Source organism: Erythrolamprus reginae, chromosome 8 (assembly GCF_031021105.1).
Source record: "Erythrolamprus reginae isolate rEryReg1 chromosome 8, rEryReg1.hap1, whole genome shotgun sequence".
NCBI lineage: Eukaryota > Metazoa > Chordata > Lepidosauria > Squamata > Dipsadidae > Erythrolamprus > Erythrolamprus reginae.
In genome coordinates, this window is record NC_091957.1 from 24,736,545 (window position 1) to 24,750,122 (window position 13,578).

The 13,578-nt window shown below is 42.3% G+C and overlaps 2 protein-coding genes and 1 long non-coding RNA gene across 8 annotated transcripts in view; 2 read left to right on the forward strand and 1 right to left on the reverse strand.

The window, feature by feature from the left end:
* MTOR (mechanistic target of rapamycin kinase) overlaps nt 1-819 on the forward strand; it is a 104,499-nt gene extending 103,680 nt beyond the window's left edge. For all 3 annotated transcript variants that reach the window (XM_070759272.1, XM_070759274.1, XM_070759273.1), the window contains one exon: nt 1-819. In XM_070759272.1, the coding sequence (XP_070615373.1) occupies nt 1-16 (16 nt within the window). In that variant the 3' untranslated portion in view covers nt 17-819.
* LOC139171255 (F-box only protein 44-like) lies at nt 423-11,920 on the reverse strand. Of its 4 annotated transcripts, XM_070759275.1 has the most exons (7): nt 11,890-11,905; nt 7,523-7,635; nt 5,848-6,170; nt 3,174-3,351; nt 2,584-2,679; nt 2,177-2,309; nt 423-1,358 (listed from the first exon to the last, which is right to left on the reverse strand). In XM_070759275.1, exons 2-7 carry the CDS (start codon nt 7,630-7,632, stop codon nt 1,029-1,031), a joined length of 1,170 nt encoding a protein of 389 aa, XP_070615376.1. In that variant the 5' UTR covers nt 7,633-7,635; nt 11,890-11,905; the 3' UTR covers nt 423-1,028. The 4 variants fall into 4 exon arrangements, with proteins under 4 accessions (XP_070615376.1, XP_070615378.1, XP_070615377.1 ...); XM_070759277.1 differs by lacking the exon at nt 7,523-7,635 and having other exon boundaries at nt 11,890-11,920; XM_070759276.1 differs by lacking the exons at nt 7,523-7,635; nt 11,890-11,905 and adding an exon at nt 9,269-9,584.
* Nucleotides 9,364-13,578, forward strand: part of LOC139171259 (uncharacterized) — a 13,765-nt gene continuing 9,550 nt past the window's right edge. The window contains exon 1 of the long non-coding RNA XR_011559729.1: nt 9,364-9,447. This is a non-coding gene — a long non-coding RNA (uncharacterized lncRNA). The remainder of the gene's footprint in view (nt 9,448-13,578) is intronic.

Consider the following 13,578-nt stretch of genomic DNA (forward strand, 5'->3'; position numbering starts at 1 on the left):
GTGCCCTTTCTGGTAACTGAAGACCTGCATCCAACCCTTTTCCTGGCTCCCTCTCTAGGCTCTGGTACCCCCATGGGACTCTTTCCTGGAAGCAATGGGGAGTAAAGATGGAATCCGGCTAGAGGGTGGAGGGAAGACAGTTTTTCTCAAAGTTTGGGAGTTGTGGAGCAGAGGAAAAAAAAGAAAGAAAGCTTCTTTTATAAGACACAACCTCCAAGACACGGATAGGTAATGTAGTCCAGCCATTTCTGGGCCTCAAGTCCCCTTGTTTTTGGTATGGGGAAATGAAGAATGCCTACAAATCAGCCCTTAGTTCACCTGACTGGCCAACACATAGACATTTGGGAAGCCACAATTGGAGCATGTTTTGTAAGATTGCATGGAATGGCAATTGTTGTAGCAACGGTGAGCCGACACAAATAGGAGCCTCGCAGGAGATTTTATTATCCAGGCCATCGTCATAACAAGCCCAGAAAATGAAGGGACAATAAAGTACTTAACACTGAACGTTACAACATTTGCGCACACAGTGGAACAAAATAATATCCTTTCGGAAGGAAAACAGAATTCAAGTCAGGGTAGAATATCCACCCGTTCCCCACTATTTCTGCTTGCGTCCTTACGCCTTCTGCACTTGGCAGAGCCCAAAACATAACCGTGAAGGCGTTAAAAGCTTTGGAAGGCAGCGGTTTTCCCCAATGTTAGACATTGCGAGCAAACTGCACAAATTGTTTTTTTGTGTGTGTGTTTCGATGCGTTGTGGTAGCCTTCCACTCCCCCCACCCTTTTGCTCAATAAATTTCATCCTGTTGTACGGTCTGGATTCTGGATGTGCTTTCTTTTTTAAAAGAATAAAAATAAAATGCTCTTATTTCAGAGGGAGTGAGAAGGAGATAGCTTACCTCTGGGGCCACTTCACCCTGTTTCCGGTACCGCTATTTCACTTTAATTTTTTACGGAGGGAAAGGAAAAGGTTTGCAAGAAACACACCTCTTGGTTTTTTTGTATCTGCTCTTTCCGTATGCAACTTAAAAAGAGTAGATAATGTTGGAACCCAAGCTGTGTCTTGGTACAGGGTACAAATGAACGTAGTTCCCCCGGCAGGGACATTGGCCAAAGTGACAGTGTCTAATGTCTCGGCCTTCCCTGTGGTGCATGGCCTTGTCTAAGGAAAACGGTCCGATGGTGACGCTCGTTTTGGTAATCCTCATTCTTGGGGACTTTCCCCACTCTTTGGCCATCTTCAAGCACTGCATGAGTTTGGTGCCGCAGCTCGATTGCCAGTTGAAATGTAGGCCTTGGTGCTGGAAAAAAATGTGACGGACTCCAGGAGGGATGTTGTGAAAACCATATGAGACCTGTCGGAGAGAAAGCGGGAGGGAGAGAGAAAAAGAAGAGAAGAGAAGAGAGAGAAGATGAAAGAAGAGACAAAGAAAAGAGAGAAAAGGAGAGGGGAGAAAGAGAAGATGAGAGAAGAGAAAAGAGAGGAGAAAAGAGAGAAAGAGGAGAGAAGACCAGAGAGAAAAGGAGAAGAGAGAAAGAGAAGAAAGGAAAGGAAAGAGGAGAAAAGAAGAGGAGAGAAAGAGAAGAAGATAGAGAAGAGAGGACAGGAGAAGACAAGAAGAGAAGGGAGAAAGATGAGAGAAAAGGAGAGGAGAGAAAGAGAAGAAGAGAGGAAAGAGAAAAAGAGGAGAGAAGAAGATAGAAAGGAGAGAAGACAAAAGAAGAGAAAGAGAAAAGGAGGGGAGAAAGAAGACGAGAGGAGAGAAAGGAGAGGAGAGAAGAGAGAAAGAGGAGAGAAAGAAGACGAGAGAAAAGGAGAGGGAAGAGAAGAGAGAAAAGGAGAGGAGAGAAAGGAGAAGAGAGGAAAGGAAAGAGAAAAAGAAAAGAAGAGGAGAGAAAGAGAAGAAGATAGAGAAGAGGAGATAAGAGAAGGGAGAAAGATGAGAAAAAAGGAGAGGAGAGAAAGAAGAAGAGAGGAAAGAGAAAAAGAGAAGAAGAGAAATAGAAGATGAGAGAAGAGAAGATAAAAGAGAGAAAAGGAAAGAGAAGAGAGAAGAGAAGAGGAGAGAAAGAAGAGAGAAGAGAAGGAACCAAGGTGAGTTGGCTTTGAGACGAACCTCAGCGCTAGGTGGGAAATGGGACCACCCTTCCAGGAGATTTCCCCTTGTCTTACCTGACGCCACTCATCCTTGTACTCTGAGTCGTATTCATATTTGTTATTCGAGCAATACTCTCGGATGACCTTGAAATCCTCCGACAACAGCTTCACACACAACTCGTAGCGGCTGTTGAAGCTGTTGTAAAACCTATTGTGTGTGGGGTGGGGTGGAAATGGAGAGACAAGGTTTGAACCCAGCACATCCTTGGCAGGTAACAGCCAGAGAAGGCTTGGGTTATCTTAATAGATCTAGATATTCTGGATCAAGCATTTTGTTGCCTTCGGAAGGTAAAGCGTTGCAGAGCTGGTCTTGTGGTCCAGATCCACCTCAAAGCCCATATGTTTTATATCTCTCAAGATTTAATGTCTGGTTACATGTTTCCTGCTCCCTTTATGCCAGGAGCTGATGTTCTGGCCCTTACCAGTCCTTCACCATAATTGTGGGTCTCCCTTCATCCATCAGCTGATCCCAGTAACCTTCATCCTTCAACGTAATGAGCTGAGACTTGATGCAGAGCCTAACAGAGAAATTAACCACAATTCAGAAACCACAATCCTGCACTTCTGGAGGTCGGAGAGATTCCGAGGCTGAATCTTACGAGACTTTGGATACAGAGTGAACTGGGGTCTAATTGGGTGAAACGGGATCTTTTTAAAGTTCCTAAGCACCGAAGAGGAGCAAAAGGCATGGACGTATTTTCAACCGTAGCATTTTAATGAACTGAAAAAGCAGACAAGCCATTTGGGACAGAGCAGAGTTTGCGCTGCCTGATTTAAATCAAACGGGATCATCCTCCTTTGGCTCGGGGGAAAAATTATATTTCCGTTGAATAATCTTAAAACCCAAATTCCGGTTAGACGGAATAAATCCATATTAAAGTGAAACTCCTCTTCGTATCATTTGGAGGGAAGGACATCTAGCTTTCTTGCAGAATGCCACAAATTCCCACGGTTACTTCCCTTCCCCGTCTATTAAATGTCAGAATAAACGTCACTGTGTGTATATCCTCACCCACTGCATGCTGCAAAGCATTTCTCAACTTCTTGATAGGGGATCCATTCATCTTTGATATAAATATTCCTCTGAAGGAAGTCCCAGGCTTGCAGCCTGGCCGAGTCTTTTTCGAAGACGTCTTTAACTCTCCACTGTCCGTTGGAAGGCATGGCCACATCCCAGAAGTCTAAACCTTCTGTGAAAAAGGCACAGGAAGTCATCACACACAAACACACACACTTCACATATTTATTTTTCTTAAAATCGGACTTTCTTTTTTCCGGTATAAGATTTTTATTTTTCTCCATCATGAAGTAAAACGATATATGGTTCTAAACACAACAATGCTTAAAATCAAGTATATATAAACTTTTCTTATTACTCCCCCAATGGAGGCTCTTATCTCTCCTCGTCTAAAATTTTCTATTAATTTTATACAACTTTATCAATTCTTAAAAATCTAAATAAAAATTTTACCATCTTACTACAAAAAGTCACATCAATACAAAGAATAATAAAATCTCTTTTATCTAAATGTTAATATTGTATCATACAGCTAATTAAAAATTATCTCTCTATATATCTTTAATAAAAAGAAACTTCATATCACCTACTTCATAAAATAAAGTCCTATATATTTAAAATCTAAACAATAAGTAAATTTTGTGTTACTGTATATCATTATATAGTGCTATCACCATTTCTCAACTTTGCCATCTGGCTTGCAAAGTTTAAATCAAATTCTCATGTTTCAATTTTTCCAAAATTAACCAATTACTAATACATACGTATCTCTTAGTTTTGTATCCAATCATAAAACTTCCCCCAAATTTTATAGTAATCCGATCTTGTTTATCTTTAAGTTTCAAAGTCAATCTACTCATCTCTGCACAATTCATAATTTTTCTCAAAACTTCCCTTTAAATTGGACTTTCTTAATGCTGCTGCTTTGTTGAACGAGCTGCAGTTTGTTCGAATGCAACCTCAAAACATCGAGATTGAGTTTACCAAAGTACACAATTTGTGTTCGCCTTTTCTGCTAGATCGGATCCATATGGAGAAGCGTTGAACAAAAAAAGAGTGAATGGTCACAATGATACAGCAGTTGGGCAGCCTTTGAAGAATTACTGGGCAGAATGAATATTAACTTTATTATTAATTCATATTTGGAACTGGGTATGTCTAGTTTAATGAAAAGAAGGACCAGGGGAGACATGACAGCAGTCTTCCAATATCTCAGGGGTTGCCACAAAGGAGAAGGAGTCCAGCAATTCTACAAAGCACCTGAGGGTAGGAAGAGAAGCAATGGGTGGAAACTAACCAAGGAGAGAAGCAACCTAGAACTAAGGAGAAGTTTTCTGACAGTGGGAACAATTAATCCGTGGAACAGCTTGCCACCAGAAGTTGTGAATGCTCCAACATGGGAAATTTTTAAGAAGAAGTTGGACAACTATTTGTCTGAAATGGTATAGGATTTCCTGCCTAAGAAAGGGGTTGGACTAGAAGACCTCCAAAGTCCCTTTCAATTCTGTTATTCTATTCAATTCATATCAGCCCCCAGGGCGATAGAAGACCCCAGTCAAAATGTAAAAGGCATATCCTCAGTGATAAAAAAGATGTATAATTTATGATTAGCACGACTTTAGCAATCGAGTGGTCAATGCCTGGAATTCACTACCTGACCCCCCAAACCGCCCAGAACTTTACTCTTAGATTGTACACTGTTGACCTTACCCGATTCCTAAGAGATCAGTAAGGAGTAAGTAAGTGCACCAGCGTGCCTACAATCCCTGTCCTAATGTTCCCTCTTATTAGTACCCATCTCATGTATATAAACGTTATATTTATGTATATTGCTCAAAAAAAAAGGGAACACTCAAGGAACACATCCTAGATCTGAATGAATGAAATATTCTCTTTGAATACTTTGTTCTGTACAAACTTGAATGTGCACAAAAGCATGTGAAATTGATGGTCAATCAGTGTTGCTTCCTAAGTGGACAGTTTGATTTCACAGAACTTTGATTTCCTTAGAGTTATATTGTGTTGTTTAAGCGTTCCCTTTATTTTTTTGAGTAGTGTATACAGTGATACCTCTATTTACGAACTTAATTTGTTCTGTGACCAGGTTCTTAAGCAGAAAGATTTGTAAGAAGAAGCAATTTTTCCCATAGAAATCAAAGTAAAAGCAAATAATGAGTGCGATTGGGGAAACCACAGGGAGAGGGGAGGCCCTGTTTCCTCCCAGGAGATTCCTAGAGAGGCCCCATGGATGCTTCTCCCCGCCTTTTCCGGCCCTGTTTTCTCCCAGGATATTCCTAGAGCGTCTCCGCGGAGGCTTCTCCCTGCCTTTTCTGGTTACAGTTTTGGAGGCTCTTACCTGGTTCTTATCTAGAAAGGTTCGTAACTAGAGGTGTTCGTAGGTAAAGGTTTGTACTTGACAAATAAAATAGATAAATAAAATAAATGGGAAGCAAGAAACGTCTTCAGATAAGAATAAGGACATTCAATTGGAGTAAAGCATCACTGAGAGAAGGAAAGACAGTGAGTCAGACTTTTGGCCCACCAGTGGCAGCCTTTGGCCTTTTGCTACATTAGACCTGTCATCCCCTCGGTCCTGGGAAGCCATCTCAGACCCCAGCACAGTCGTTGCAACCCCCACCCCACCCCCGGGGTTGCGGTTGGGGCTCACCTTCGCCGCAAGGGTTCTTGATCAAGTTTCTCTCCATGTGACAGAAAATGTAGAAGGTCTTCGGCATCTTCAAGTTGGCATCATCCTCCTGGTACTTGTGCTTCCACAGGAAAGGGCTGTCCACGACGTCTCGCCACCGCGAGCAAACCAGGCGGCATTTCCAGATCAGCTCGTGGATGGGGAGCAGGCGGAACACCGCCAGCAAAATGTCGTCTGGCAGGTCTGGAACGCTCGCCATGTTTTCGCCAAGGAGGACGAGAGATGGGCGGACCTTGGGAGGGGGAGAAAACGCCGAGCTGGGCCAGTGGAGAGCAGGACCACGCCTAGAGATGGGATGGATACAATTCAACCGGATAGATCAGTAGTTCTCAACCTGGGGGTCAGGACCCTTTGGGGGTCGAACAACTATTTCAAAGGGACAAATTTCCCACAGTGTTAGAAACTAAAGCGTCTATTCGGGCGCCTTGGAACCTATTTTTACAATCCGACCAATTAGGCGTTTACAGTGGGGGTCTCCCTCCTGCCAGTCAGCTTCAAGCTCTGTTGGGAGAATTGGCGCTCGACTTATGGTTGGGGGTCACCACAACATGAGGAGGGATTAAGGAAGACCTGGGCAAGATGTGGCCTGGGGGCCGGATGCGGCCCGCCAGCTGTCTGTGACCAGCCTGCGGAGGTCAATCCAACCTGTGCGCACGTACATGCACACGCAGGCAAAAACCAAAAGCCATGCTGTGTTTCGAAAAGCCGCGTGATGGAATCGGACAACCTCGCCATCTGCACGCAGAAGCAAAAAGCGAAAAAGCGGCAGTCGCATCATGCCTGTTGCTCGGCTGACAGCGCTGCCTACACCGGAGCTCTTGCCTCGCCCTCTCCACCTTTCCTGTAAGTTGACTTAACCTTCTTTGGGAATTCGAGGCGGAGCCTTTCCCACCCCCAGTGGGGGGAAATCAGGTTGGGGAGCAGGGAGAGAATTGGAAGACTGAGAATGGAGGGAGGGAAGGAAGGAAGGAGAGAAGGGAAGGGAGGAAGGAAGGGAAGGGAGGAAGGAAGGAAGGAGAAATAGTATTACTCTGGAAATATAAAACTATTAAATATGAATCTCTCCCCTTTTATGGAAAGCAATCAAGTTCCTTGATAGATAAAAATAGAAGTAGAAACTAGACAACCTTAGGGTTTTTTTAAAAAAATGAAATAATCAGGTAGCATTATATGAATTGAATGAATTATTAACTTAAAATTGGATAAAGAAACTTTCCAGGATCATAATGTTTCATAATTTGGAATTATACGGAAGTGATAAAGATCAAATGATTTCAGCTTTTTTCATTTAGCATCTGTCACCAGCATATGTATACTATATACCAGGGGTGGGCAATTAATTTATAATTATAATATATAATATATAATATAATATATAACTTTTCTAGATAAGAACCGGATATTCAATATATAATATATAAATATATATATAATATATAATATAATATATAATTATAATTTATAATTATAATATAATTAACTCAGTTCTACCCAATAATATACAATATTGGGTAGAACTGAGTTAATTATATTAGTCTGGCCCTCTAAAACTATTCCAATTTCTCATGCGGCCCTATGGCAAAATTAATTGCCCACCCCTGGATTAAGGGATCACGGCATTGGAAAAGTTGAGAACCAGTGGGATAGATGGTCTTGCAGCTCCTTTTCAGCCTCCTTTTTCAGATAAAGATGCATCTGTGCCGGCAGGCTTTGGGAAACATGAGCCACAGTTTTGCTATGGTCCATTGCCTGAAAGAAGGATGATTGATTGTTTTTATTATTATTATTATTTATTCAATTTTAATGCCGCCCTTCTCCTTAGACTCAGGGTGGTTTACAACATGTTAGCAATAGCACTTTTTAGCAGAGCCAGCCTATTGCCCCCACAATCCAGGTCCTCATTTTACCCACCTAGGAAAGATGGAAGGCTGAGTCAACCTTTTATTGTGGTTTTTATTAAAAAAAATTATTTGTCATGTTTTAAATTCTATTTATTGTTATTCTCTATTTTATTCTTGTCGGCCGCCCTGAGTCCCCGAGGAGAAGGGCGGCCTGTAAATATAGATAGGTAGGTAGGTAGGCAGGCAGGCAGGCAGATAGATAGATAGAGTAGATAGATAGATACATTAGATAGATACGATAGATAGATAGATGGAGGGAGGGAGGGAGGGATTGAGATACGGTAGATAGATAGAGTAGATAGATAGATAGATAGATAGATAGAGAGAGAGAGAGAGAGAGAGAGAGAGAGAGAGATAAACAAATAGTTGCCCTCCTTCCTTTTTAACTAATAATGAACGAATCATGAAGTAATTTCCATCCGCTGTTTCTCATCCTGCCTTCAGGGGTTTTGGAAAAGAGGTTGAACATCAACCCACCCGCCCCCAACGTCTTCTGTGGGGCAGCCCTGAAAGCTGAGCTCTCGTCTGCAAAGAGAGAAAAGCTGTGAAGTGTAACCAGAGCATACAAAACTTTTGCCAGACCAATCCTTGAATACAGCTCATCTGTCTGGAACCCACACCACATTTCGGACATAAACACTCTAGAAAGTGTCCAGAGATACTTTACTAGAAGAGCCCACCACTCCTCCACTCGCAACAGAATGCCCTATGCAACTAGACTTACAATCCTAGATTTAGAAAGCTTAGAACTACGCCACCTTAAACACAACCTAAGCATAGCCCATAAAATCATCTGCTACAACGTCCTTCCTACTTCAGCTTCAACCACAACAACACTTGAACACACATCAGATGCAAACTCAAAGTAAATTGCTTTAAACTCGACTACAGGAAATACGACTTTAGTCATTGAGTAGTTGATGCATGGAACTCACTACTGGACTCTGTAGTATCATCACCTAACCCCCAAAACTTTACCCTTATACTATCCACTGTTGACCTCTCCCGATTCCTAAGAGGTCAGTAAGGGGCATGCATAAGTGCAACAGAATACCTTCCATCCCTTGTCCTAATGTTTTTCTCTTACTAGTTCATCTATATAAATATTATTACTTATTTTTATTTATTTATTTATTTTGTCTAATACATAATGTAGGTTTCAGAGGATATAATCATGGTAAAATACATCAATCAAAGAATAGACGGAAAGACATTAGGAGTAATATAGAAGCAATAATCATTGGGAATAATAAGAGTTCATATACATGGAGCAAGTAGAAATATAAGTAATACAAGTAGAAGTATAAGGACTTGACAAAACAAACTAATAAACAAACAAATGAATAAATAAGTTGAAAGTAGAGGAGGTCCATGCTGGGCTCTTTGCTCTTGGAAAATCCAAGTTTTGGATTAAGAAGGCCCGCCCGCTTGGCTTTCTGGGATCGGCTGAGAAAGGCTGGAGGGGGAGGGGGGTTAATTACCTGGCTTGCAAGGAAAAGGCAGGAAAGGAATTGGTTCCCACCACCGGCACCACCTCCCCGGTCGGGCAGGGAAAAACAGTGGCCGCCTCCGTCGCAACAGGGTGTCGTAACTAAAGTTATAACTTTGCAAAGATGCAGAGGAGGAGAAGAGGAAGGAAGGCGTTCCCCTGCTTTGCTGTGTAAGAGGCTGGGTGGGTGGGACGGGGATGGGGGGTGAGTGGGGGGAGCGGTAAGGGACGTGCATGAGCCTGTCAGTCGAGGGCTTCTGCTCGCTCGGTGACGCAGGCCAGCCGTCTCCCATTCCTGGTCCAAGAGCTTCCCGGATGCGGTGGAAATTTACTAGGCAGTGACCCCCACTTGCTCCCAATGGGGGCATCGTGCCAGAAGTTTTTAAAACGTCTCAGTTGATCAGCAGAGCCAGATCACAAATTGGAAAGCATCCATGAGAGAGAGTGAGACGCGGAGACACAGAAAAAGAGAGACGGAGAGAAAGAGATATATACACAGAGAGAGAAAGATAGAGAGAAAGATGTAGAAAGAGAAAGAGACAGGCGTAGAGAGAGAGATGGACAGACAGAGAGATAAAAAGGCAGAGAAAGAGAGAAAGATGTAGAAAGAGAAAGACAGATGTAAAGAGGGAGAGACGGAGAGACGGAGACAGAGATATAGAGAGAAATGCAGAGAAAGACAGAGAGAAAGATGTAGAGAGAAAGAGAGACAGAGAGACAGAGAGAAAGAAAGAAAGAAAAAAATGTAGAGAGAGAGAGAAAGACAGATGTAAAGAGAGATGCAGAGAAAAAGAAAAAGAAAGATGTAGAAAGAGAAAGACAGAGAGAGAGATAGAGAAATGCAGAGAAAGATGTAGAGAGAAAGACATGTAGAGAGAGACACAGAGAAGGAAATGCAGAAAGACAGATGTAGAGAGAAAGAAAGACGTAGAGAGTGAGAAAGAGACAGAGAGATGGAGAGAAGATACAGAGAAATGTAGAGAGAAAGGGACAGGCGAGAGACACAGAGAGAATGATTGGATAGTTCATTGGGTTTATTATGGTTTTATTCTTTATTAACTATAAAGATATTAACTATAATATTTGACTTTTGTTATATTCAGGGGTGGGCTACTACCCAGATTGGGGGGGGGTATGCAGTGGGGTAGCGAAAATGGAGCTCCACCCCAGAGCACCCAATTTGCACTGAAAGATTAATTTTTTTAATTTATGCATTTGTTTTGTCAAGTACATATTGGAGATATGCAAAGATATAATAATATTCATATTCATGACACTAGTAACAATAAGAAAATAAGAAACATTAGATATAATAATATTCATATGCACGGTACAAGTAAAAAAATAAAAGAAAGAAATGGTGAAAGAAAATGCAGGGCGCCCTGCATAAGCCACCCCCACAGTGTGGTAGTAAAAATTTTGGTAGCCCTTCACTGGTAATATTGTATTATTTACTGTTGTAAGCTGCCCTGAGTCCCATTGGGATTGGGCGGCATAGAAGTCCAATTAATTAAATTACTGCTAGCCTAGGACTTCCTGTTCTGGTGTGTTTTAACATTCAGGCAATGACCAATTGGGAAAGGAAGAATCAGATCACTCCGTCTATCTTTCTTTCTTGGACCCTTCCTTCCTGATCAAGCAGTGATCTAATTTTGCAACTTTTCGGGCAGACCCTCACCCTCTTTAGGCAGGTTTCCTTGTTTGATTAGGGAAGGGAAAGCGAGTAGAATGCTTGGCTGCATAGCTAGAAGTAGAACAAGAAGGAAGAGGGAGATTGCGATCCTGCTGTATAGAGCGCTGGTGAGACCCTATTTGGAATTCTGTGTCAAGTTCTGGAGACCTCACCTACAAAAAGATATTGATCAAATTGAATGGGTCCAAAGATGGGCTAAAAAAACAGTGGAAGGTCCTAAGCATACAACTTATCAGGAAATACTTCATGAACTCAATCTGAATAGTCTGGAGTACAGAAGGAAAAGGGCGGGGTGCATGATCAAAACATTGACATATGTTCAAGGGTTAAATAAGGTTCAGGAGGGGAGTGTTTTTAATAGGAAAGTGAACACAAGAACAAGGGGGCACAGTCTGAGGTGAGCTGGGGGAAAGATCAGAAGCAATGTGAGAAAATATTATTTGACTGAAAGAGTAGTAGATGCTTGGAACAAACTTCCAGCAGACGTGGTTGGTCAATCCACAGTAACTGAATTTAAACATGCCTGGGATAAACATATATCCATCCTAAGATAAAGTACAAGAAATAGCATAAGGGCAGACTAGATGGACCAGGAGGTCTTTTTCTACCGTCAATCTTCTATGTTTCTATGACTTCCTGTTCTGGCGTCTTTTAACATTCAGGCAACGATCAAGTTGGCAAGGAAGAATCAGATCATTCCGTCTATCTTTCTTTCCTGGACCTTTCCTTCCTGATCTAGGAGTGATCTAATTTTGCAGCTTTTCAGGCAGGGCCCCACCCTCTTTATGCAGGCTTCCTTGATTTCAAATCTGTTCCAAACCTCCACTCCCCCCTTCCCCAGTTCCTGACAATTCCCTGTGCAAAGATAGAAAGATGCAAAACACACAATAGGCACAAGAGAAAGAAATGTTGGTACCCACAAGCCAGTTCTTTGAGGTCTGTCTGGGCAGGGAGAAGGAGGAAGAGGAGGGGGGAGGGGGAGGAGGAAGGGAAATTCCTGGTTCATTTGCATAGAATGACGCAGGTTGCTTGATGTCACTGGAACCTTCCACACAAAACAGTGGAGTTGTTTGTTTGATTCCTGGAGGTTGACACCCTCTGGAGAACTCTTTAAGAGCTAACAAGCCACGTTGATAGACTTTGGATTTATTGTGCATTTTGAACTCTGATACGGACGGCTTTTGGTTTTTCCATGAATTTATTAAAAGAAGACTTCTGTGCACAGCTGCCCCGAGGGAATGGGCTTCTAAGTAGCAGCTCCCAAGAGGAAGAGAAACCCTCTGCCTGGAAATTTTAAGAAGTTTTAAAATAGAATAGAAATAGAGAATAGAATATTGGAATGAAGAATAGAATAGAAATAGAAAAAATAGAAATAGAGAAGAAAAGAGAATCAGGAATAGAGTAGAGAATATTGGAATGAAATAATGAATAGAAATGGAAATAGAGAATAGAAGTAGAGAAGAAAGGAGAATAGGGAATAGAGAATAGAATAGAATATTGGAATGAAGAATAGAATAAAAATGGAAATAGAGAAGAGAAATAAAGAATAGAAGAGAGAATAGAAGAGAACAGAGAATAGACAGAATTCTTTATTGGCCAAGTGTGATTGGACACACAAGGAATTTGATTTTTGCTCTCAGTGTACATAAAAGAAAATCATAAGGTGTAAAAATGATAGTCCAGAAATAAGCAATCAAATCACATTAGCCACTTTCCTTGAGCATCAAAACTTGGTTTCCAAGCTAGTGTTCTTTCAAACCTATGCAGAGTGCTATCTTCCCTCGAAAATGAAGCTGGGCTTGCTTCAATGGTGGGGTTCATTTTTTTTTAAATTACTGATTTGGTGGCTTGGTAGGCATGGCATAGCTTGGGCGTGGTTTCATTGCCATGGCAGGGGAAGGATAGTGCAAAATCCCCATTTCCTCTGGATCAGCTGGGACACGGGAGGCAGAAAATAGATGGGGGGGACGGGGACGGAGGCAGCCAGAGGTGGTATTTAATGGTTCACAGAACTATTCAAAATTTCTGCTACTGGTTCTCCAGAACTGGTCAGAACCTGCTGAATCCCACCAGGAATTAAAATGTAGATCTTATTTGTGGCATAGCTTTCAGAGGACGCGCATACAGTATAGGTCAGTGAGGATGAACCTTTTTTTCCTCGAGTGCTGAAAAAGCATGGGCGTGCACTATCGCACATGCGCAAGTGCCCACACCCATAATTCAATGCGCTGGGAGGGCGAAAACAGCTTCTCCTACTGCCTGGAGGCCAGAAACGCCCTGTTTCCCAACTTCTAGTGGGCCCTGTAGGCTCGTATTTTGCCCTCCCCAGGCTCAAAAGCCTTCCCTGGAGCCAGGGGAGTATTAAAACGCCCTACCGCATCCCCTCGGAGGCTCCCTGGAAGCCAAAAACACCCTCCCAGAGCTTCTGTGCAAGCCAAAAATTAGCAGACCAACACACACATGCACATTAGAGCTGAGCTAGGACAACAGCTCATGTGCTAGCAGACATGGCTCCGCGTGCCACCAGCGGCACCCGTGCCATAGCTTCACCATCCCTGGTATAGGTCGTTCTCAATTTAACGACCACAATTGACCCCAAATTTTCTGAG